At 35.9% G+C, this 26,979-nt stretch overlaps 1 protein-coding gene across 1 annotated transcript in view; it reads left to right on the top strand.

Annotated features, from left to right (window-relative positions):
* MED13 (mediator complex subunit 13) overlaps window positions 1–26,979 on the top strand; it is a 97,654-nt gene that overhangs the window by 62,520 nt on the left and 8,155 nt on the right. Inside the window, exons 15-27 of the mRNA XM_002924346.4 lie at window positions 83–279; window positions 1,022–1,932; window positions 12,194–12,355; window positions 14,692–14,915; window positions 16,926–17,115; window positions 18,049–18,508; window positions 19,726–19,945; window positions 20,672–20,863; window positions 21,061–21,284; window positions 23,288–23,430; window positions 23,938–24,096; window positions 24,211–24,396; window positions 26,140–26,288. Of these exons, the coding sequence (XP_002924392.1) occupies window positions 83–279; window positions 1,022–1,932; window positions 12,194–12,355; window positions 14,692–14,915; window positions 16,926–17,115; window positions 18,049–18,508; window positions 19,726–19,945; window positions 20,672–20,863; window positions 21,061–21,284; window positions 23,288–23,430; window positions 23,938–24,096; window positions 24,211–24,396; window positions 26,140–26,288 (3,417 nt within the window). The remainder of the gene's footprint in view (window positions 1–82; window positions 280–1,021; window positions 1,933–12,193; window positions 12,356–14,691; window positions 14,916–16,925; window positions 17,116–18,048; window positions 18,509–19,725; window positions 19,946–20,671; window positions 20,864–21,060; window positions 21,285–23,287; window positions 23,431–23,937; window positions 24,097–24,210; window positions 24,397–26,139; window positions 26,289–26,979) is intronic.

The raw sequence follows: 26,979 nt of genomic DNA, 5'->3' as shown, positions 1-26,979 counted from the left end.
AGAGGACAAAAAAGGGTAGAGTTAGTTTGGCTTTTTTCCCCTGGAAGATAAGGTGCTGAAAGTCATGGTCTTTGTATTGTAGGATTTTTCTTACGTCTATAAGCCTGAAAATTGTCAAGTTCTGGTGGGATGTTCTATGTTTGCACCTCTAAAAAGTCTACCAAGCCAATGTCTGCCTCCTATCAAATTGCCAGAAGAGTGTGTTTACCGTCAGAGTTGGACTGTTGGAAAATTGGAATTGCTTCCTTCAGGGCCTGCAGTGCCATTCATCAAAGAGGGGTATGGTTTAGATTTATGTTACTGGTATAGCGTAGGTGTGTTTACGTAGCTTTAATTTTTTTCAAAGAAGTCCTGCTTTGCTAGTACTTAGAAAAAAGATACTGGTTTTTGAAAATTCTAAAAATTGTTTTTTGAGCAATAAATTATAATGATATTAGTTGCGTATGGATAAACTATTGGAAAACTTAAAACCATTATGCTTTGATTATTTGTCTTCATTTGGGGGCATTGTCTTTGGAAGCCCCTTTTATTTTGCTCTAAAATTCTAAATCCCATTTGTATATTTGCCATATCACACACTTTTCATATTTTAATATCTCTGAAATTGGGATGTTTTATTATTGGTAGCGTCATAAAATTGCCATTGTCCCTCATTACATGTAAACATCTCTAAAATCAGGATTTTTTTTAACAGTGACATCCTAGCATCAGTGAAATACGGTTATTTGTAGTACAAGAAATACAGATAGTAAATGTGGATGTCTAGGTGTGGATAAGTGTCAACAGATTTTATTTACAATTTTGGAACTAGTTGGTTGGTCCCACAGTCTACGACAGTCACCTAGAGTGGATATAATAACCAGAAATATATTTTAATTATACTTGTAATTTTTGCACTAATTGTGCTTTCATATTTTTTCAGTGTTACTGAAAAATACTGGGACATTTTTAGTTCTATTTCATATTATTAATATGTTCCTTTATGTATGTGTTTAATTTTCTTTTACCCTGGTGACACTAGTGATGGAAGTACTATTGATCAAGAATATGGTCCTGCTTATACACCTCAAACTCATACTTCTTTTGGGATGCCTCCTAGCAGTGCACCTCCTAGTAACAGTGGAGCAGGAATTCTTCCTTCTCCATCTACGCCTAGGTTTCCGACTCCAAGGACTCCAAGGACTCCAAGGACTCCTCGAGCTGGTGGACCTGCTAGTGCTCAAGGTTCAGTCAAATATGAAAATTCAGACTTGTATTCACCAGCTTCCACCCCATCCACGTGCAGACCCCTTAATTCTGTTGAACCTGCAACTGTTCCCTCTATCCCTGAAGCACACAGTCTTTATGTAAACCTCATTCTTTCAGAATCAGTTATGAATTTGTTTAAAGACTGTAACTTTGATAGTTGCTGTATCTGTGTCTGCAACATGAATATCAAGGGTGCCGATGTTGGAGTTTACATTCCAGATCCAATGCAGGAAGCACAGTATAGGTGTACCTGCGGCTTCAGTGCAGTCATGAACAGAAAATTTGGAAACAATTCAGGATTATTTCTTGAAGATGAACTAGATATCATAGGACGCAACACAGAGTGTGGCAAAGAAGCAGAAAAACGTTTTGAAGCTCTCAGGGCTACTTCTGAACATGTTAATGGAGGACTAAAGGAATCTGAAAAATTCCCTGATGAGTTGATATTATTGCTACAAGATCAGTGCACTAATTTATTTTCACCCTTTGGAGCAGCAGACCAAGACCCTTTTCCCAGGATTGGTGTAATTAGTAATTGGGTGCGTGTTGAAGAGCGGGACTGTTGCAATGACTGCTACCTTGCCTTAGAACATGGGCGTCAATTCATGGATAACATGTCAGGAGGAAAAGTTGATGAAGCACTTGTGAAAAGTTCATGCTTACACCCCTGGTCCAAGAGAAATGGTAAGCATCCTAATGGAATCATTTTTCTGTTTATTTTCCTTTAGTTGTAGGACTACTTTTCTTTCTTAGGAAAAAGTATTAAAGGCAGTTTTCCATGTAGCTAATAGAGACATTGAAATTTGGACTTAAAACTCCTCTAAGAAAGACATTTTTAAACGGAGAATTTCCTAGCAGTTTAGTTTAATTTCACCAATAAAAGTATGGTTATTGTAAGTCTGTAATTATGTACTTACGTAGGAGTATAAAAGGCACTTTGCAGATGTTAATTAGCAGAAAATTGCTAGTTGTCTGCTTTATTCAACACATTCTTTCACTCATTATTTACTGAGCACCTGATATGTGCCACACGCTATTCCTTTATAAAGTACAGCATTAAATGAAGCAAACATACTTCCTGCACTTTTTGAGCCTATAATTTAGTAGAGAAGACATAAACAAAAAAAAGTAAGTAATTATATAATGTTAGGTAGTGACAGTTGCTTTGAAGATAAAGAAAGGTGAAAGGAGTGGAAAAAGACAGGAGTGTACTATTTTAGCTGTATGGTTAGAGAAGATACTACTGAGGCATATGAGCAAAAAACTGCATAAACTGGGGGAATGGAGCTATGTGGCTAATCAAGGGAAGAGTGTTTCAGACAGTGCAAAGACCCTGAGGGAGTAGTGTGGTTGTGTTTGAGGAACAGTAAGGAGATATTGTTGCTGGAATGAATTGGGTGATGGAAGATTGGTCAGACATGAAATCTAAGAGCTGGCCAAACATCAAAATCATGTGGGGTTTTATGGACCATGTAAGACCAGTTTATTCTAAGACTGATGGGAAGGTATGGGCCAGTTTTGAACAAAGAAATAACATGATCTTTTTTATGTTTATTTTTTAAAAGATCATTGTGGCTATTGTGTTGTGGATGGTGAAGGTGGTAAGAGTAGAAACAGATAGTTAGGAGGCAATTACAGTGGTCCAGGTGAAAGATGATGGTAACTTAGACAAGATTAGAAGCAACAGAGATATGAGTAGTGGGTTCTAGGTAGTTTTGGGAAATAGAACCTACAGGATTTGCCGATACATACAAGAAAAGATGAGGCATCAAGAATAGCTGGAGCAACAGGATGAATTGATGGCTCTAATTATAGAGGAGGGAAACGTTGGGGAGGAGGTCAAGTACACATTTGGAGATGACAGTTTTAAATTCAGAGTGGTTGGGGTTGTAGATTAAAATTTTCTCGTGTACGTTATCAGTATTAAAATCTGTGGAGCTGGATCAAACAACCTAGAGAGTGACTAGAGAGAAGTCCAAGGATGGAACTGACATTTAGAGGTGGAGAAGAAAGGGAGGATCCAGGATAGAAAAACGAGGAGGTGGGAGGAAAACCAAGAGAGTATGGTGTCCTGGAAACCAAGTATAGGAAATGTTTGAAGGAGAGAATGGTCATCAGTGTCATATAATGTTAGACATATACATGTCATATACTTGTATAGAGTTCTAAAGATCTAATGTGTTAATCTGTATTAAGTGCTTAGCACAGTGCTTGGAACATAGTACTGAACTAATATAAGCTGCCATTTTTATTAAAATAATTGATTAGATAGTTTTCTTTCAGGCATAATCAACCTAATACTTTTTAAAAGATCTCAATATACCACTAACTTCTCTAACTTTTGGTTATTATACAGGAAATTAGCCTCCTTCAAAATGTAGTTTTGGTTAAGGATCTTTCCTAGGGTGATGTGTGCCATATAACAACTTTTAGTTGGTCCATGTGTCATTCGCTAATTTAATCAGTTTTTGGACACATGCAAAACAATGTGCTTGGTATTCTAGGAGATATAAAGATACCCGACCTTTAAATTGCTTATACAGTACTCAGAGAACCGAAACTATAATGCAGGGTTGAAAGAAGTAAAAACACCCTAAATGCCCATTGACAGGAGAATGGATAAATGATTATGATAGTACAGATAGAATGTTGTGTAGTTCTAAACATGAATAAACTATATATAACAAACAGATGAATCTTAGTATTGAGAGGAAGGAGAGTGGGAACAAATCCTAGGAGGTTATATATGGTAAGTTACCTTTCTGTAAAGTTTTAAAACAAGCAAAACTAAATATTTTTTAGATGCACATAAAATTCAGAATAGTGGTTAATTTTTAAAAGCTGAAGGGAAGGTTAGGATAGGGAGAAGCACTAAGATTATTGTGGTGATGTTCTAGTTCTTGGGTTGTGGGATCATAGTTGTCCATAATGTTATTAAAGAAAATTTGTGATATAGGAGGGCAGTACATGGACCAATCAATGGTTAATATTTTGTTCATGACATAGTTGATGATTCATGGAATTCTTTATACTCAAGAACCAAGTTAAAAAAGAAAAAGGTAGAAATAAATGTCATAGATGTTCAAAAAAGGCAGGATTGTTTTTAGCCATAGGTAGTAGTTAAGAACATATGCTATGGAGGCAGACTACTTGAGTTTAAAATATGGCTTTATCACTATATAGTATGACATTGGGGAGGTTATTTAATCTCTCTGTCCCTCAATTTTCTTAAATTGTGTCAATAATAGTATTTACCCCAAATAGTGTTGAGAGGATCAGTGTTCTGTGTAACAGAGAGAGCGGTGCCTGGCACAAAGTAAGAACTCAAATATTAGCAATTGGTAATCGTAGTAATAGCAGCAGCAGTAGCAGTAGTGGTACTCTATTTCTGTTACTTGTTTTTAAGAACCAACTCATCTTGAAAGTTCTCATCATAAGAAAAAATATTGTGTAATTATGTATGGTGATGTATGTTGACTGGACTTACTGTGGTGATCATTTTGCAATATATACAAATATTAAATCATTACATTGTGCACCTGAAACTAATGTTATGCCAATTTTACCTCGATAAAAAATAAAAAAAGAACCAACTTATGCCAGTTAGTTGTATGTCAAAAAAAGGACCAGCTTATCTGCCAAATAGAAAACATTGAGCCTCAACATTTTTTGTGTAACAGTAAATATTGATGTAAACAGGAAACTTTACAGCCATAAAGATAAATTTCAACCTAACAACTTGTATTAAAATAATTCAAAACAGAGGTGCCTGGCTGGCTCAGTCGGAAGAGTATGCGACTCTTGATCTTGGGGTCATGAATTCAAGCCCTACATTAGATGTAGAGATTACTTAAATAAATATTTAAAAAAATAATAATTCAAAGGACACCTGGGTGGCTCAGTTAAGCGTCTGACTCTTGATTTTAGCTCAGGTCTTGATCCTCGGGGTCATGAGTTTAAGCCCCGTGTTCGTCTCCGTGCAGGGCATGGAACCTACTTTAAAATAATAATAATAATTCAAAAAAGAGAACATTTCCTTTGCATTTCACTTTTTTTTTTTTTTTTAAGATTTTATTTATTTATTCGACAGAGATAGAGACAGCCAGCGAGAGAGGGAACACAAGCAGGGGGAGTGGGAGAGGAAGAAGCAGGCTCATAGCGGAAGAGCCTGATGTGGGGCTCGATCCCATAACGCCAGGATCACGCCCTGAGCCGAAGGCAGACGCTTAACCGCTGTGCCACCCAGGCGCCCCTGCATTTCACTTTTTAAATTTCAATATAAAAACAAATAATGTGGGGTGCCAGGGTGGCTCAGTCAGGTAAGCATCTGCCTTTGGCTTGGGTCATGATCTCATGGTCCTGGGATTGAGCTCCATGTCAGGCTCCCTGCTCAGTGGGGAGTCTTCTTCTCCCTCTGCTCCCTCCAGCTTGTGTGCGTGCATGCTCACTTGCTCTCAAATAAATAAATAAAATCTTTAAAACAAAACCAAAAACAATGCTGTAAAACCTAAATGTGCAATATTGGAATACTTTCATTAAACTATAGCAGCATCATGAAAGAAAGGTCCTACGTTATTACCTTTGCCGTAATTGTTTCCTCTGTCTGGCACACCTTTCCCCCATGTATTTACAAGGGTAAAACTGTCTTGTCTCCTTTAAATCTTCTCAGATATTGGGGTGCCTGGGTGGCTCGGTCAGTTAGGCATCCAACTCTTGATCTCAGCTCAGGTCTTGATTTTGCATTTGTGAGTTCAAGCCCCACATTGGGCTCCATGCTTGGCAGGAAACCTTAAAAAAACCCAAAATCTAGGATGTCATTTTGTCAGTATAAAATTGCAAACCCCTCTCCGTGTTCTCTATCCTGTTTTTTTTTTGCTTTTCTCTATATAGTGTGTGGATTGCCTTCTAACATAGTGTATAATTTATTGAATCATTATTGTCTCTCCATTAAATTTACCCAGTGCAAGTTCTGTATAAATGCTAGGGTTTTGTCTGTTTTGTTGGTATATCCCAGATAGTTAGAACAGTGCCTGGCATATAGTAGATGTCCAGGGTGTTAAAATATTTGTTTGAAAGAATAAAAGCGTACAAGTTATAGTTTGTATATTTTAATGGTAACGTTTGTTTTTTTTCAAGATAGGGAAACTTTATTCTAGTTACGAAAAAATACATATTTGCTGAAAAGAATGAATCTAGACAATGCAGAAAAGTAGAAGTAAAAATTGCCCATCTTTCTGCCCATTCACACCATTATAGCACTCCAAGATCACTCTTCCAGCAGTTTTATTGACGTACCATACAATTGTCTCATTTAAAGTATACAGTTGAATGGTTTTTAGTGAAGACATACCTCAGAGACATTGTGGGTCTGGTCCCAGACTACCACAGTAAAGTGAATATCACAATAAATTGAGTCAAATGAACTTTTTAGTTTCCCAGTGCACATGAAAGTTACGTTTACACTACACTCTAATTTTATTAAATGTGCGATAGCATTATGTCTAAAAAATGTACATACCTTAATTTTAAAATACTTTATTGCTAAAAAATGCTAACCATTATCTGAGCTTTCAGCAAGTCATACTCTTTTGGCTGGTTGCCTCAGTGTTGATGGCTGCTGACTGATGAGGATGGTGGTTGCTGAAGACTGGTGTGGCTGTGACAGTTTCTTAAAATGAGACAACAGTGAAGTTTGCCACATTGATTCTTTCATGAACAATTTCTCTAGAATGAGGTGCTGTTTGATAGCATTTTACCCACAGTGGAATTTCTTTCACAATTGGAGTCAGTCCTGCTGCTTTATCAACTGAGTTTATGAATATTCTGAATCCTTTGTTGTCATTTCAACAATTCACAGCATCTTCACTGGAAGTAGATTTCATCTCAAGAATAAGAAGCAGCTTCTCATCCATTAAAGTTTTATCATGAGATGGAAGCAGTTCAGTCACATCTACTTCTAATTCTAGTTCTCTCACTATTTCCACCACATTTTCACTGAAATTTTGAATCCCTCAAAGTCATTCATGACGGTTGCAATCAGCTTCTTCCAAATTCCTGTTAATATTGATATTTTGACCTCTTCCCATGAATACAAATGTTCCTAAATGGCATCTAGAATAGTGAATCACTTCCAGAAGCTTTCCAATTTAGTTTGCCCAGATCCATCAAAGGAATCACTATCTATGGCAGCTACAGCATTATGAAATGTATTTCTTAAATAGTAAGACTTGAAGGTTGAAATTGGTCCTTGATTGTGTTAGCAGGCATGAGAACAGCATTAATCTCATTAATCTCATTGTACGTCATCATCAGAGCTCTGGGGTGACCAATAAGCAGTCATATTTTAAGGAGATTGGGCGTGTGTAGGGTGGTATGGCCATAGACTGAGCAGTCATATTTTGAAAGGATCTTTTTCTGAGCATTAAAGCTCAGCAGTGGACTTAAAATATTCAGTAAAGCATGATATAAACAGATGTGCTGTCATCCAGGCTTTGTTCCATTTATAAAGCAGGGGCAGAGTAGATTTAGCATAATTCTTAAGGGCCCTAGGAATTTCAGAATGGTAAATGAGCAATGGCTTTAACTTAATGTCACCAGCTGCATTAGCCCCTAGCTTTGGAGCTAGGCATTAACTTATTTAGCTGTGAAAACCCCTGGATGATGTCTTCTTCCAATAGAAGGTGGTTTTGTCTGCATTGAAGTCTGTTATTTAGTGTAGCCATCTTCATTAATGATCTTAGCTTAATCTTCTGGATAACTTGCCGCAGGTTCTGTATCAGCACTTATTGCTTCACCTTGCACTTTGATGTTATAGAGTTGGCTTCTTTGCTTCATCATGAACCAACCTCTCCTAGCTTCAGACTTTTCTTCTGCAGTTTCCTCACTTGTCTCAGCCCTCACAGAATTGAAAAGAGGTCTTGCTCTGAATTAGGTTTTGGCTTAAGAAAATGTTCTGTTCTATCCAGACCGCTAAAACTTTCTCCATATGAGCAGACAGGCTGTTTCACTTTTCTTATCTTTTGTGTGTGCACTGGAGTAGCACTTGTAATTTTCTTTGAGAACTTTTCCTCTGCATTCACAGCTTGGTTGTTTGGCTCAAGGGGCCTAGCTTTCAGCCTGTGTGGGCTTTCAGCATGCCTTCCTCACTAAGCTTAATCACTTATAGCTTTTGAGTTAAAGTACAATTCTTCCATTCACTTGAACACTTAAAGAGACCCCAGCAAGTTTATTAGTGGGCCAAATTTCAGTATTGTTGTGTCTCAGAGCAAAGAGGCCCAAGGAGAGGGAGAGAGAGAGAGGAGAACAGCCAGTTATGGAGCAGTCAGAACATACAACATTTATTAAGTATGCCATCTTATATGAGCATGGTTTGTGATGTCTACCAGAATTTATAATAGTAACATCAAAGATCACTAATGTTCACAGATCACCATAACAAATATAGTAATAAAGAAAAACTTTGAAATATTGGGAGAATTACCAAAATGTGACAGAGACATTGAGAAAATGATACTAATAGACTTGCTCGTTGCAAGGTTGCCACAAACTATCAACCTGTAAAAAAAAAAAATGCAGTTATTTTTGAAACAGAATAAAGCGAGGTATGCCTGCATTCACAGAGTTGTGTAGCCATCACCACAGTCAATTTTAGAGCATTTTCATCACCATGAAAAGAAATCCCATGCCTGTTAGGGCTCACTTCCTATTCCCTCCAAACCCTTCCTCTCAATGCCAGTCAACTACATTCTCTCCATATAGATTTTTTTTGACATTTCATAAATAGAATCCTACACCATATGGTCTTTTTGATGGGTGTCTTTCACTTAGCATTCTCAAAGTTCATCCATGTAGCACGCTTTAGTACTTAATTGCTTTTTATTGCCAAATAATACTCTGTTGTATTGGGTATACCACACTTCATTTATCCATTCATCTGTTGATGGACATTTCGGTTGTTTCCACTCTGGCTATTATGAATAATGCTGGTGTGAACATTTGTGTACAAGTTTTTATGCGAACATATGTTTTCATTACTCATGGGTAGACTTGCTGGGCTATAGAACTCTCTTTCACCTTTTGAGGAATTTCCAGACTGTTTTCCAAAGTAGCTGCACCGTTTTATATTCCCACCAGCAATGTGTGAAGGTTCTCCTTTCTCCACATCTTCATTAACAGTTGTCAAATTGTCTTTTTGATTATAGCCATCGTTGTGAGTATGAAGTGTCATCTCGTTGTGGTTTTGATTTGTATTTCCGTAATGGTTTTTCACCTACTTATTGTCCATTTGTCGATCTTTGGAGAAATGTCTTTTCAAAACCTTTGTCCCATTTTTAAATTAGACTTTTTTGTTTTCATCATTGAGTTTTAAGTTCTTTATATGTTCTGGATACAAATCCCTCATCAGATATATGATTTGCAGATATTTTCTCCTATTCTCTGGGTTGTCTTTTCACTTTCTCGATGGTATCCTTTGAAGCAGAAAAGTTTTTAATTTTAATGAAGTTCAGCATACTTTCTTGTTGCTTGTGCTTTTGGTGTCATATCTAAAAAGGCTTTTCCTAACCCTAAGTAAGTTCTATTTTTTTCTAGGAGTTTTATAGTTACAGCACTATTTAGGTATATAATCCATTCTGAATTAACTTTTGTAAAAAGTATAAGGAAGGGGTCCAACTTTATTCTTCTGCATGTGGATATCCAGCTGTCTTAGAACCATTTGATTTGCTAAAAAGATTATCTTTCCCCATTAAATTGTCTTGACACCCTGTCAAAAATAAATTGACTATAAATTGAGATTTCTGGATGTTCAATTCTGTTCTACTGATCTGTCTATCCTTCATGATGATCACTCTTAAAAATAATTTATAACTTTTTAATCATTGCTTTGCAACCAGATTTCAGCTTAAATAGAGACCTGGTACCTGTTGCTGTATACGCTTACTCTTTTTCATGTCAGTCTCCCCCACAAGATAATAAGATCCCTCAAGATGTTAATGAGAATTTATTTACACAGTAGTGCCCACAGCTAGAAAAATACTGGCCCATAACAGGTGTTCAATAAATATATTTCTGAGAAGAATGGAAAAGTATTTGAGAATCTTTCTGAATTAAAATCAAAATAACAAATTCCTGAGCTAAACCCAGGTCAGAATTTCTCAGAATTTCTGCATGTATGTCCTTAAAAAGTTCCCCATGTGATTATGATAAACAGCCCTAGCCAATAGCAACTTTTTCTAGACTTCATTTTATGTGAATATTCAGATATGAATATACATAATTGTATTTTATACTATTTGTGTAAAATATTTTCTATAGATATGTAACTGGCTTTGATTTACCAGTGTGTAAGTCTTTAGTCCACTTCAGATAGCTCTCTTGTTACTTAGTGACTACATATTCTATTATGTATAAGGTAGTTTACTTATTTTTTTTTTTTTTTTAGAGGGAGAGCGGGGTAGGGGCAGAGGAGAGAATTTTTTTTAAAGATTTTATTTACTTTTTGAGAGAGAGAGAAGGAGCAGGGGGAGGGGCAGATGAAGAGGGAAAAGCAGACTCCCCCCTGAGCAGGGAGCCAGATGTGAAGCTTGATCCCAGGATTCCTTAAGACTCCGAGATCATGACCTGAGCCGAAGGCAGAAACTTAACCAACTGAGCCACCCAGGCGCCTGGGAAAGAGAGAATTTTAAGGAGGCTCCACACCCAGTGCAGAGCGCAATGTGGGGCTTGATCTCAGAACCCTGAGATCATGACCTGAGCCAAAATCAAGAGTCGGATGCCGAACCAACTGAGCCATGCAGGCGACCCCGTAGTAGGTTATTTAAACATAATAGTTATTAAGCAGTATATCTGAAATTAAATTACTTATAATTCTGTACACTATTTAGATCTAGGGAATGAAAGCAGAAGTATTAAATTATGCAGTAATAATAATTAAAGTTGAGTGATTTAGGGGCACCTGGTTGGCTCAGTCAGTTATAAGTGTCTGTCTTTAGCTCAGGTCATGATCCCAGGGTCCTGGGATTGAGCCCTTTAGTCGGGCTCCCTCCTCAGTAGGGGAGGCTGCTTTTCCCTCTCCTTCTCCTCATGTGCTCTCTCTCTCTCTCTCTCTCTCTCTCTCTCTCTCTCTCTCTCTCTCTCTCGTTTGCTCACTCTATCTCTCAAATAAGTAAAATCTTTTTTTAAAAAAAGTTGAATGATTTAATGTACAAGTGTTCAAACATGTTTAATGGTACAACTGAATGTACTGGGGGCACAGATTAATTATATCAGTAACATTTAGTGAATTTTTTTAAAAAGCCATTTGACATTTAAGAGCAGCGTCTTTCATACCTATTCTGATAGTTGGTTGGAAATGCAAGTCATAATATTATAATCTATAAATCTGTAAATCTAGGTTTATAAAGTATTTTTGGATATTACAACACTTTTTACAGTGTGAGCAAGTTTATCTGTTACTGTACAAGTTCTGTATTTCAGACTTGTTACAGTCTATTATTTTTCCCAAATTAAACTTTAATCAATGTAACCAGTCTTATCTGTCTGATCATTTTACCATAGTGGTGGTTATTAAGGTACACAGTTTATAACTCATTTCAGTGTGAGGTAGAGTTCTTTCTGAGAAAATACCTACAGGCACCAAAAACAATCAAAACAAATGCAAAAAAGGAAGATATTTATTTGATTAATTTATAAATTGGTTAGTGAACTACTGAATGACTTTCTTATGGAGAGGAGTTAAAATGACTTTTTTATTATGTCTGTTCTAGGTAAGTATCTAGAAGAATCATTTCTGTAGATCATTTGAGATTGAACTAATATAGTTCTCTGCACAAGCAGATGCTTAATCTTGATGATTGAAGTTGAACTTAAATGTATTTTGTTATAAAATTTTATTTCTTTGTGATGGCAATAGCAATTCTTCTTTTTTTTTTTTTTTTAATGGTTGTAGATGTGAGTATGCAGTGCTCACAGGATATACTTCGAATGCTCCTATCTCTTCAGCCAGTTCTTCAGGATGCTATTCAGAAAAAAAGAACAGTAAGGCCTTGGGGAGTTCAAGGTCCTCTCACTTGGCAACAATTTCATAAAATGGCTGGCCGAGGCTCCTATGGTAAGTAATTTTAGTAATGTGTATTGACTGATTTTATATCAGCCCTTCATTTTTGTGCCCAACTTGGAGTAAGCACATTTGTCTTCCTTAAATATTTTTGTGGCATATGCTTGACTTAAGGCCAGTGTAGTCAATCGTAGTCTTCATTACTTTAATCATTTCCAACATTCAATTTACTGGGTTCTCCAGCCCCTCTTCAGAAAGAACAGCTTCACTTAAATCTATTTCTACAGATTAGACTGACCAATAAGGTTTTATATGAAGAAAGAATCATACTGCCAAAATTTTTTAAATGAATGAACACTACTTTAATTGTAAATTATCATTTTACAAAGTTGAATGAAGAATGGGGCAAAAAGAAGGAGATAATACTAGTGATGAAAGACCCCAAGTTCTTCATTTAAAAAAAAAAATAGAAATTTGCCGGTTGTAAGAGTAGCAAATGAACTCTAAATATGGTACACTGTAGAGGGGCGCCTGGCTGGCTCAGTCAGTGGAGCATGCGGCTCTTGATTTTAGGATTGTGAGTGCAAGCTCCACATTGGGTGTGGAGATTACTTAAATATGAAATCTTTAAAATATATGTATATATGGTACACAGTAGATTTATGGTTATCTATCAAGGCAGAGAACATTCAAAATACTTGAACTGTCTGTTGAAGATTGTGAAAGGTGGGAGCTTTTAAAATATATTTGGGGGGTGCCTGGGTGGCTCAGTGGGTTAAACATCTGCCTTCAGCTCAGGTCATGATTCCAGGGTCTTGGGATTGAGCCCCGTGGTCGGGCTCCCTGCTCGCAGGGGAGTCCACTTCTCTCTCCCCCTCTGCCTCTCCCCCCTGCTTGTGCTCCCTCTCTCTCAAATAAATAAAATATTAAAAAAATATATATATATGTGTGTGTATATATATATATATATATAATAATAGTTTTTAACCCTGAAATCTTTTGACTTTCATGCATGGTTTTAGAATGCATTATGTAGTAGAAGTAGTAGATTTGCTCATATTTTCCTTTTCCTTCATTTATTAATGGCTAAATAATACTCATTAAAAACTTGACATTTAGTGAAAAATGCAGATTAATTATATTTTTAGATTCTTTTAAAAACCAAATAGTACACACACACACACATACACACACACACAGTTCTGTACCATACTGACCAGTATGTGTAGAGCTGTCTTTCTTTATTTTTAATGGGTTCATGTATTTCTTTGTTCTTTACATATGATAATACTTTACCAATCCACTGTTTATGGATATACATATTGTTTTTGTCACTGTCATCACAACTTTTTCTATAATGCACACATACCTGGCTTAAAGGATGTGTGTTTTGTTGTTGTCGTCGTTTTTAATGTTGACAAATTACTCTCTACATAGCAATTTAAACTCCCACCAGCAAAATGCCTGTTTCCGCAAACCCTTACTGAGTATAGGATGGGTGAAAATGGTTGTTTTATTACAGCCTGAGAAATAGCATAGTATAGACTGCAAGAGTAGATTTCCTGGCCTCTAATCCCGTGCCTACCACTTCTTGTGCGATTCTGGACAAGTTGCTTAACTTTTTCATTCGTGCTTTCTCATCTCTAAAATGAGGTTAATATTAGTGTCTGCTTTATATGGTTTTGTGAGGATTAAATGAGTTAGTATGTGTAAAGTTAATATGTGTGAAGATCTTTGAGCAGTACCTAGCATGTAGTAAATGTTATAATTTTTCACCATTAATTATTTTAAATTGCTTTCTCTTAATGAGATTGAGCAGCCTTTTATGTATATTTCTGTTTCTGTGAACTTGGTTCATATCCTTTACCCATTTTTCTGTTAGGTTGTTAATCATTTTCTTAGGGATTTATAAGTCCCCATTATATGGTAAGGAATTTAACCTTTTCATATACATTATAGATCTTTTTTCCAATTTATTAATCATTTGGCTTTTTTATAATGTTTTTATGCCAAATTTTAAAATTTATATAGTCAGATTGATCAGTTTTTAAATGGACAGGTTTTATGTTATTCTTTTAGAAAGTCTTTCCCCAGTCCAAATTTATAAAAAATAAAACTCCTATGCAGTTATTTCTTTTGTACTTCTAAGTTTTTTCATTTGAATTAATTTTTTTTACAATTAAAAGACGGTATAAGTCATATTTCCTAATGCCGTTTAGCAAATTACTAACTGTGGAAGAGTCTCAGTCATTGATTGGCTTTAGATATTTTTTGTCTTTAATCAAATATTTTTGGTAATAATAGTGATTTCGGTAACTTTGACATTTAAATAAAAGGAAGACATGTAACTGCTTCAGAATGTTATCTTGAAATATGTTTTTCTTATATAGGAACTGATGAATCCCCAGAACCACTGCCAATTCCTACGTTTTTGTTGGGTTATGATTATGATTTTCTGGTGCTTTCTCCATTTGCACTCCCTTATTGGGAGAGACTTATGCTGGAACCCTATGGATCTCAAAGAGATATAGCCTATGTCGTATTATGTCCAGAAAATGAAGCCTTGTTAAATGGAGCCAAAAGCTTTTTTAGAGACCTCACTGCAGTATATGAGGTAGGTGTTTTAAAAGGAGTTAGCAGTCGGGGGGGAGTCTGCTTCTCCCTCTTCCTCTTCCTCTGTCCCTCCCCCTGGCTCTTGCACGTGTGTGCGCTCTCTTGCTCTCAAATAAATAAAAATCTTTAAAAAAAAAAAGTGGCATTTTGAAACTATAATTTGTGTATGTGTACGTATATGTACATATACATAACACATACACACACACACATATATATGAAATATACTGGGCAGTTCAGTTGATTAGGACAGAGTAATAATGATATGAAACTAGTTGTGTAGTGTAGTTTTCATGCTAGCCAGTTATGTTCTTTACAGCATTTGACCTGGAGTGTTTGTTAGATGCGTGTGCTATGGGTCACAGTAGAAATCGCTCTATTGGGGAAAAACCATTGAGGACATATATATGCCATTTAAGATCATCTTTTTTTGAAATAAAGGGTTCCATTGTTAAATAGCCAGGAAAAAATTACATTTATAAAAATGTAGTCCTGATTGTCTGCACCTCAGGTGCTGACACTAGGCCTCACTTTCATAAAGTAAAGCTGTGTTAGATATCTCTATGATCTATATCATTTCTGAAATTCTTGACTGGTCTTTTAAATACTTAGTTGATTCTAAAATCCTTATGTTGTATTCATGACTGAGTTCAGTGATTACAAATTTTAAGTGCTACAGGACATAAAGTCGTAACTTCATTATACTTTCCCCATAAATGCTTAGAAATCCAATCTTTAAAATTTAATTTCTTCTACAGTCTGAGTTGTTTGTTGGTTTAGCTCCTTATGAATAATGTTCCACTTAATTACAAGGTATCTGTCCTATAGATTTGGGAAATAAATATTTACCAAAGAGTGTTACTTGGTACACTAGTTCTGCAAAATCTTTACAGAAAAAAGTTCCATAATTAAACAGGTTTGGGGGAACATTATGTATTATATTACTTTTTTAAGAGATTCGCTACTCGTATTAGATTATTAAAGCCTTTGAAAGTTTTTTGTTTGTGTGTTTTTTGTTTTTTGGTTTTTTTAAGCCTTGGAAAGTCTTAACAATAAAGAAATCCTCTGTCTAGGGGTGCCTAGCTGGCTCAGTTGGTGGAATGTGTGACTCTTGGTCTCAGGGTTGTGAGGTCAAGCCCCACATTGGGTGTGGAGCCTACTTAAACAAACAAACAAAATCCTGTCTAAAGTTTCTTAATTTAATATTACAAACTTACTTGATATTGGGCTTCTTATAACAAACATCAGTGGCCCACAGAATTGGAGGGAGAGCTGACAAATACGTAGTATATTTATATACCAGTTTTTATTTTGATTTGACTTGGATATATGCATTTTATGCTCACTTATATCTGTATTCTACAAATTTTCATTTTTCAGACCACATGGTTCTTGTGCCAGTAGTATATAGGTGTTTTATTTCATTGGAGATAGTTTAATTTTGAAAAAAAAACTTAGTGGATTTCTAATGTAAAAAAGAAAAAGATGTACCATTTCACTTGATATTTTTATCCCCAATGTTAATTATAAATTGTAAAGCTTAGGGGCGCCTGGGTGGCACAGCGGTTAAGCGTCTGCCTTCGGCTCAGGGCGTGATCCCGGCGTTATGGGATCGAGCCCCACATCAGGCTCCTCCACTATGAGCCTGCTTCTTCCTCTCCCACTCCCCCCCTGCTTGTGTTCCCTCTCTCGCTGGCTGTCTCTATCTCTGTCAAATAAATAAATAAAATCTTTAAAAAAAAAAAATTCCCTCTTTAAAAAAAAAAAATAAATAAATTGTAAAGCTTAGTTTAAATAACTTAAATGCTTGGGGCACCTGGCTGGCTCAATTGGCAGAGCATACTTGCGACTTTTGATCTCGGGGTTGTGAGTTCAAGTGCCATGTTGGGTGTAGCCATTACTTACAAATATATCTTTTAAAAAATAAATAACTTAAATGCTTTATTTTATAATGCATACTCAAATACTATAATTAATTCACTAATTCTGCTTTCTGTATGTGTATCTGTAGTCCTGTCGATTAGGTCAGCATAGACCTATTTCTCGACTATTGACGGATGGGATCATGAGAGTTGGATCTACTGCATCAAAGAAACTATCAGAAAAGTTGGTAGCAGAATGGTTTTCTCAGGCAGCTGATGGTAACAATGAAGCATTTTCTAAACTCAAGCTTTATGCACAAGTCTGCAGATATGACCTAGGTATTAAATTTGTATTTATTTTATAACACTAGTAGTCACAAAGTATGACCCCAATGTTTCTGCTGTTTTTTAAATAAAATTTTATCAGAACCCAGCCCTGTTCATTTATTTACATATTGTCTGTGGCTACTTTTGTGCTGCAAGATCAGAGCTGAGTAGTTGAGACAGAGACTGTGTGACCCTCAAAACCCAAAATATTTACTGTCTGGCCCTTTACAGAAAAAGTTTGCTGATCCCTAAAATAGGGATCCCATCAGGTAAGAAGAAATTGTGGGTATAAACAATTTCCCTTGCTTCTGTAGGATCTGATGAATTTTTGTTTTTATTTAAGCTTATTAACATTAAGATTCTTGATTTATTAATGGTTTAGTGATAAAATAACTTGTGGTTCCCTCTATAACACCAAGAAACAGTTCTAGACTTGCTTTTAACACCTTCGAATTAACATTGGATTAAATATCAGTGGACTTTAGACTTAATCCAAAGAAACACAGAACCAAAATATTGACCCTCATTAGGCACCTCTATAATACGAACCCCATGATACCATTTTTCATTTTATATCTAGTTAGTTCTCAGTTTAGTCAGTATTTATTCAACTTGTGATTTTAGGAACTCTTTGAGTGGTTTGATGAAAATTTGTTAGATATTATTTTCATTTAATTAATTATGTCTAGTAAATATAATTTTGTTACACTTTCATGGGAATCATTTATTTCGTATGAAAATGCTGGTTTGCTTTTTCAATTCCATTTAAAATTTGTTTCTTTAGTTTCTGGGCAAAATAAAAAACTCGTATCTGCTACATTGGTAGCATGCAACTAAGGGAGGGTAATAAGCATCAACTAGGTTATTATTCACATAGTAGAATTAAAAAAGAACCAATCAGTGAAATAACGAATTAAATATCCTGCTTGTTTTTATTATCTTTAGGTCCTTATCTTGCTTCCCAGCCTTTGGACAGCTCTCTACTTTCCCAGCCAAATTTAGTTGCCCCTACAAGTCAATCTTTGATTACTCCACCTCAGATGACAAGTACTGGAAATGCTAGTACTCCATCTGCCACTCTAGCATCTGCAGCAAGCAGCACTATGACAATGACTTCAGGTGTTGCCATGTCTTCTTCAGTTGCCACAGCTAATTCAACTTTGACCACAACTTCAACTTCATCTTCGTCATCCTCCAACTTGAATAGTGGAGTATCATCAAATAAACTACCCTCATTTCCACCCTTTGGCAGTATGAACAGTAGTGGTACAGGATCCATGCCTACACAAGCGAGTACAGTTCAGAACGGCCAGCTAGGAGGGCAACAGTCATCAGCTCTACAAACAGCTGGGATTTCTGGAGAATCATCTCTTCCCACTCAGCCTCATCCTGATGTGTCTGAAAGGTACCCTTGAATGCACTGTTCTTTGCAGAAATGTAAATGTATTATGCTTCTGTCTAAGATAGTCCTTGTGAATGAATATGGAGAGTTTTTTGATCTTACCCATGAAATTTTAGTTTTTGTAATGTTTATTATCTTATCTTTAAAATTATGCAGACTCTTTATAAAGTCTTTGGCATAGAATCGTAAAATGTCATCATGGGAATTAAGACCTTGAAAACCATTTAGTTCCACTATCCTGTGATGTTTGAATCTGTTGTTTGACACAACTGTTAAGTAGATTTGCCTTTGCAAATCACTACAATGATTTAGAAGTCACTACTGAACCAGTCTGTTCAGAGCTTATGAAGAGCCATACAGAGATTTGAATCTCATCTCTGCCATTTACTGGCTATGTGACTTTAGGAAAGTTGTCTGACTTTCCTGAGCATGTTATCTATAAAATGGGAGCAATAGGATATAATGTACATTAAGTGCCTTATACAATGCTTCCAAACATGTGAGTTATTTATGACGACAACAATGATGATTGCAGCTCTCTATTCCTTTTATGATGAAGATAATGAGTGAGCTTTCCTTTTGATTTATAGGTTAGGTTAACGTGAGTTTGGTAATATCTTTCAGCTATCCAGATGCATTTTGCTCAAAGTTAAACTCATTTATGTGAGTAAAAACAAACTATTTATTTACCCAGATTGATGCATTCATCTTGAACATCTAAATAGATTTGGACTTTAAAAAAAATCATATCACTGTGTCACAGAATGAAGCTTGTGCACTATTAAAGTTATGAAGTGTGAAATAAATATGTATAGGCCATTAATGTAGTAGAACATTGACTAAGTCTGAAAACCTGGTCTCTTTCTGGTGTAGCTCTGCTTTGTGATCTTTAGCAGCTCAGTTAACCTACCTTTGTCTCAGTTTTATCACTTAAGCACCAAGCTCTCTAGTGTTTCTGGATATTCTGTGGTTTTAAAAATTCTATTCCCTTTTTTAATGCAAGCCCTCTTAACGTAAGGGTATTTGTATACCATGAAATTGTGTGTACAATGTTTACTGTTCTATTTGGAGAGAAAGAGATGTCTCTCAATTTTTAGAGAAGCTCTCTTACACCCCCCCACCAGAAAAGGGGAGAGGTTATTGAGAACCTCTTTTTGATATTACCTCAAAATTATGGTACAACTTTTTTCCTAACTGTTTATTTCTACCTTAAATTTTAGCACGATGGATCGGGATAAAGTGGGTATCCCCACAGATGGTGATTCACATGCAATCACTTATCCACCTGCAATTGTTGTTTATATAATTGATCCTTTTACCTATGAAAATAAAGATGAGAGCACTAATTCTTCTAATGTATGGACTTTGGGGCTACTTCGATGCTTTCTGGAAATGGTCCAGACTCTTCCTCCTCATATTAAGAGTACTGTTTCTGTACAGGTAAGAATGATAACTTTTGCAAGTTAAACATATATAAAACAGTTTGATGTAGACAGAAGTTTCAAAAATACTATTTTGTATCTAAGTTGATTTTTTTTTTAAAAGCCAGGTTCTATTACATTTTACTTTAAGTGATACTATAATTGAACCGTAGGGATTTTCTAAAAGATAAACTTTATAATCATACCACAGTAATGAGAATAAAAAGATTGTATTTAAGTACATTAAATATTTCTCTTGTGTTATTTTTATAAACCAGTTTTTAAATCCATAGGCTTAAATAGAAGACCAGAGTATGGATCTATATAAACTAGAGTTCTAAATAAGATAGATGGCAAGTAAAAGTAGAAATTAATGATATTAGGGATGCCAGGGTGGCTCAGTTGGTTAAGCTTCTGACTCTTGATCTTAGCTCAGGTCTTGATCTCAGGGTCATGAGGTCAAGCCCTGGGCATGGAACCTACATTTTAAAGTAGGTGTCGAGTGCTGAGTAGCTCAGTTGGTTAAGTGCCTTACTTTTGAATTTGGCTCTGGTTATGGTGTCAGGGTCCTGGGATTGAGCTCCTTAACGCCGGGATCACGCCCTGAGCCGAAGCCAGACGCTTAACCTCTGTGCCACTCGGGCGCCCCTCTAGTAAATGTTTTTAACAGGGTTTTAGACCCATGGTTCTTTTTATTTTTATTTTTGGAAGTTTAACCTTTGTAATATTTGCCTATAATTCTTAGATTGTTCCTTGTCAGTACCTGTTACAACCTGTGAAGCATGAAGATAGACAAATCTATACCCAGCATTTAAAATCCCTGGCTTTTTCGGCCTTTACCCAGTGTCGGAGACCACTTCCAACATCAACCAACGTGAAAACATTGACTGGCTTTGGTCCGGGTTTAGCCATGGAAACTGCTCTTAAAAGTCCTGATGTAAGTATGCTTTCCATGACCAAAGTTATTGAATGACTATACGTTTTATGATTTTATACAAAACTAAATGCAGTTCTCTGTTTAGTTCTCCTTTTCCAATTATCTTATAATTGGGTAGAGATAATATATCACATTTTCAATAAATGATTTTTCTATGATTGTGTAGTACCATACTACCTTAATTTTTTATTTTACAGAGACCAGAGTGTATTCGACTTTATACACCTCCTTTTATTCTGGCTCCAGTGAAGGATAAACAGACAGAGCTAGGAGAAACATTTGGAGAAGCTGGACAGAAATATAATGTTCTTTTCGTGGGCTACTGTTTATCACATGATCAAAGATGGATTCTTGCATCTTGCACAGATCTATATGGAGAACTTTTAGAAACTTGTATCATTAACATCGATGTCCCAAATAGGTACCTCTGTTTCCTTAAGTGTATCATTATATCATCCATTTTAAAAAATTTTCTCTCACACACAGTGTTTCATTTTTAATGAATAGAAAACTGTTCGGAAGGTCATGTTTGTTAAGTTTTGGGATTGTGAGTGCTTTTCACTTTTTTGGGTAGTGAATATATTGTATAATTAGAATTAGAAGTAATTTTGAGTGATCTTTGTTACACAAACAAAGGAGATTAAAGTCCCTAAATTCCATGTAATAAAGCTTGAGGCAGTGATTTCAGCCTAAGAAATTTAAGGAATGGAATAAGAGAGCCCTCTGCAATTAAAAAAGAGCATCCTGTGGCATTTATTTCTCTCAAGTACCATCTAAAATATAATCTCTAATTGAGTTAATTTCCTTGTTGACTGAAAATTTTCCTTTTAAATGTTGGAATGTCTTCTGAAAATGGTGGCCTTATTTTTAGAATTCTTCTTGGTAGTAATTAGATATCATGCTCAGTTATTTATGAAGGCTGTAACTAATAGGTCATTAACAGGTAAGCCTCATATTAAGTTATAACCTAATAGACATTTCTAGTAACATGTTTCAAAGCTAGTGAACATGGCCTAAGAGAACCTGAAAGGCAAGGTCATGACGTAATGTTCAGTTTTGAGGTTTGGTTCTATCCTTTATTTTTTTATTATATAAAGATCAGTTTAAGTTCAGAGGTTGATATATGCAGGGGCGCCTGGGTGGCACAGCGGTTAAGCATCTGCCTTCGGCTCAGGGCGTGATCCCAGCGTTATGGGATCGAGCCCCACATCAGGCTCCTCCGCTATGAGCCTGCTTCTTCCTCTCCCACTCCCCCTTCTTGTGTTCCCCCTCTCGCTGGCTATCTCTATCTCTGTCAAATAAATAAATAAAATCTTAAAAAAAAAAAAAAGAGGTTGATATATGCAGAAAATGTTTAATGAATATTAATTAGGTTATAGTGGTGCTGAGAAGTGGAATATAGAAACACTATATTATTGGTTATAAAGATTTATTGACCATTTTTAATAAACATTAGAGGAATACTTCCTACCATATTTCCTTGACACAATTTTGATTTTTTAAAAGCTCATTAAGTGAATTTTGGAAATAGTATGCTTATCTGTGAAGGACAAGAAAGAGTAGAGAAGGAATATCACCTTTCCAGTACAAAGATAGGATTGCCATTTGACTGAAAGTAGAAGTGATACAATGATTAAAAGGTGCAACTCCAGAGTCATAGTGACCTGGGTTCAAATCCCAACTCTGCTACTTATTGGGTATGCAATCTCGAGAAAATTACTTTAGCTAGCTGAGCTCCAGCTTGCTTCTCTGTAAAACTGGAAGAGTAATTTTATCTGCCTCGTAGGGTTTATTAGGCTGAAATGAGGTATTACGTGTAAATTGGGTATAATGCTTGCTATGTATTAAGTACTCAGTCAGTCATAACTACCGTTCCTTAGCCACAGAGTGCTTATGTCATGTATTTGCCTAATAAAGGACATGCATGCAGAAAACACAGCAGTGTTGTTTGGTCTGAGAAGTGTAGTATTTTGTTTAATATTCTTCAACTTAAAGTATAGAAGAAGGGTTGGCACACCACAGCCTGTGGGCCAAATCTGACTACACGCGTTTAAGTATTATCTGTGGCTGCTTTCATGCTGCATTAGCAGGGTTACTGTTGCAACAGAATCTTGATGGCCTCCAAAAGCTTAATATGTTGGCCCTTTAAAGAAAAAGTTTGCCAGTCTCTGGTGTAGAACAATGTTTCTGATGAATTTTGGTGTTCCATGGACAATTTTTAAGTTAAGAATCTATTTTAATGTGTATTATGAAAAACAGAAAGCATGCTAAACCTATGGTTTTATGTATATTCTTGCCTAGGACTTAAGTAAAAATTGTCAAACATTAAAATTTGGGACTAGTTTTTTACAAATTTGAGCTCTTTTAAAATATTCTCTTACGAATTTTAGAAATATTTAATTGTCTCTTTATTCTCTACAACAGAGCTCGTCGGAAAAAAGGATCTGCTAGAAGGTTTGGTCTACAGAAACTTTGGGAGTGGTGCTTAGGACTTGTACAAATGAGTTCATTACCGTGGAGAGTTGTAATTGGCCGCTTAGGAAGGATTGGTCATGGAGAATTGAAAGGTAAAATTGTGCTTTGATTATTAAGTACTTCAATTTCTGCTTTATGTTAATTAATACACTGTCAGACCACATCTGTGTGTATGTACTGAATAAAATGCAGAGGTTATAAAAACTAGTTTTTTATTTTGTTTTCAAAGAGCAATCACATATGTCTGGGTCACAGATGGCTTAATTCCAGTTTTAAAAGGACATTTTACTATATTTTGACTTGAATAACCAGTGTCGTTACTACTATTCTTATTTATTGTCTTCCATTTTTTCCCCTTTCCACTTATTATTCAGCTCATCCCTTTTTAGCGGATACTAATTGATGTTGACATACATTAAAGTTAGGGGGACAAAGGATGTTGAGTAACATCAACAATAAGAGATTTTTGGCTTCATGATAACTTCTATTTGAGGAATTCACTAATTTTAAAACCATTATGTTTTAACTTTGGTTCTAGAGGGTGTTAACAATGTTGTTACTTTGGATATTTTTTTTTTTTTTACTATTGATACCCACAGATTGGAGCAGTTTGCTGAGTCGTCGAAACTTGCAGTCTCTAAGTAAAAGGCTCAAAGACATGTGTAGAATGTGTGGTATATCTGCTGCAGACTCTCCCAGCATTCTCAGTGCTTGCTTGGTAGCAATGGAACCCCAAGGCTCTTTTGTTATTATGCCAGGTTAGCTATCCTTAGTTTATATCAGATTTAATTCTTCATGTGCTGTGTTTCTAGTATTATGTAAAATTGATTCTTCTTTTATTGAAAGAAAAAATAAATTCTCTTTATTTTCAGATTCTGTGTCAACTGGTTCTGTATTTGGAAGAAGCACCACTCTAAACATGCAGACATCTCAGCTAAATACCCCACAGGATACATCATGTACTCATATACTTGTGTTCCCTACTTCTGCTTCTGTGCAAGTAGCTTCAGCTACTTACACCACTGAAAATTTGGACTTAGCTTTTAATCCCAACAATGGTAGGTGAATTGTTCTTTAAAGGTTTGCAAATATAAAATAAGCCTTGATGATTGTGACTGACTTTAGGCTGAAGAGTGCCTCCCCAAACCTATCCTTGTCCGGTAAATGTTTCTGAAACCTATGAATGTTAACCTTAGATGACCAAAGAAGACTTTGCATATGTGATTAAGTTAAAGATCTTGAGATGGAGAGGTTATCCTGGGTTATGCACCGGGGGCACTAAATGCAATCACGTGTATCCTTATAAGAGGGAAGCAAAGGGAAATTTGGTGATGCACAAAAGAGGAGAAGGTCATGTGATGGAAACGGAGGGAAGGAAAGTCAGAGAAATGATGCTGTCCTGTTGACTTCAAAGATGGAGGAAGGGGCCATGAGCCAAGGAATGCAAGGAATGTAGTTCTAGATACTGGAGAAGAGAAGAAAACAGATTTCCCCTGGAGCCTCCACAAAGAGGATAGGCCTCCTGGTTCCTGATTTTGACCTAATGACCAGTACTTTGATTTCAGCCCAGTAAAACTGATTTTGGACTTTTGGACCCCAGAACTGTAAGAGAATAAAGGTGTGTTGTTTTGAGTCAACAAGTTTGTGGTAATTTGTTAAAAAGGCAGTAGGAAACTAATACAGCCATTCTTCTACCTTAGTGATATTGGAACTAGTGCTGTGAATTATCTCATATTTACTTATTTTAAAAGACAACATTGATCATAAAATGTACAGGTTTTTGCCTGTGCTGCTTGCTATCTGTACATAGACCATAGAGTTTGCAACACATTTTATATTCCTTTCTAAATTGATTTGCCAAAATAATTTATATAAACTGCCATAGTAGGGGATAACTCTTGTAGATAAACTTACAGATTACATTTAGTAGAAGAGAAAATAAATGATATTCCATTTGTTCTGAGGTACCTTAGAAAATGGTACATCTCTAAACTAGAGGTTCACCCGCCTGGTCCCTGATTTTGACATAATGACTAGTACTTTAAAAAAAGAAACAAAATCACAAGTAAGGAGTATTTATTATTTTCTTCTTTCAATGTGTTATACAATAACTTGAATATATTTTACATAATAAAGAATTAGAGTATTGTGCATAGTCCACATTTTAAATACATTTTAAATACATTTAAAAACAACACACGTTTATTATTGTACAGTTCTGGAGATCAAAAGTTTAAAATCAGTCTTAACTGGGCTAAAGTCAGTATGTCTTCAGGGTTGGTTCTTTCTGGAGGCTGTAAGGGAGAATCTGTTTCTTTGCCTTTGCCACCTTCTAGAGACCACCTGCACCTCTTGCTCATGGCCCCTTCTTCCATCAGCAGCAGTGTAGCATCATCACATCTCCTCACTGACTCTAACCCTACTGCCTCCCTCTTATTAGGACCCCTGTGATTACATTGGACCCACCAGGATAATCCAGAATAATCTCCCCATCTCAAGATCCTTAGCTTGATCACATCTGCAAAGTTCCTTATGGTAACATATTCACACATTCCTGGGATTAGGATGTGGACATCTTGGGGGAGGGCATTATTCACACTACCACATGCTTGTTTATAATGTGTAATTGTTTATATATATGGCTTCTAAAATAATACCTAGCACATGGTAGACATTCCATAGATGTTAATTAAATTAACCCATTTTGGTTAAAATTCATTAATTTATTTTAACCCTCTCCTATAAATGACTGCGGGATGTGAAAAATGGAGGATTTATTTATTTTTCTTTCTCCTGTATAGATGGAGCAGATGGTATGGGTATCTTTGATTTGTTAGACACAGGAGATGATCTTGACCCTGATATCATAAATATTCTTCCTGCATCTCCAACGGGGTCTCCTGTACATTCTCCAGGATCTCATTACCCCCATGGAGGTGATGCTGGCAAGGTAACCCTATTATAAAAGCTTAGTTAATCTAAATGTCATTCATTAACTTATTAATGGATTGATATATGAAATAAAGCACTTTTTTCCTTGGAAATTAGCAAAAAGTGAGATTAATAGTACGTTTCTCCACGTCTGTCTTACAGATATTATTACTTTGAATTGTGCATTATAAAAAGAGTCTCTAAGGCTCTGCTGTCCCTGACTTCATGTTTTCTAGACTACTTGGCTTTAGTCCTCCTTTCGTAGTTTTCCTGCCACTTTACCATAGCTTCTAATCAGGTATAGGATCAGATTACCTGAGAATTAGTATATGCTCTAAGAGCTGCCATTCATATCAGAGCTGTGAGGAGGAACATAATAGAAATACTAATTTTCTCATAAGAACAGAAGAAACACTGACCACCCTTCTTCTTCCCTCTGTCTTAATTTTTAGCATTTGGGAAGCAGGCTGTCTTGTCCTTCTATTTGAACTCAAAACTAATTGGGCTTCCTTTGAATAACATCTTTGTTTGAGTGAAATTATATATAACGGTTGTTTGATTGTTATAGTATGCATATGTTTAGAACCTGCCCTTTTAAAATAAGGCTCTTTCTCTAGGTTTACCTTGCATCCTTTCCTTCCCTCCTTCCTTTTTTCTTTCTTTCTTTTTTTTTTTTAAGCTAGAAAGAAGTGAGATTTTTGAGGTGCCTG

The sequence above is a fragment of the Ailuropoda melanoleuca genome, chromosome 13, assembly GCF_002007445.2.
Source record: "Ailuropoda melanoleuca isolate Jingjing chromosome 13, ASM200744v2, whole genome shotgun sequence".
Lineage (NCBI taxonomy): Eukaryota > Metazoa > Chordata > Mammalia > Carnivora > Ursidae > Ailuropoda > Ailuropoda melanoleuca.
This window is presented reverse-complemented; position numbering and strand designations above follow the sequence as displayed.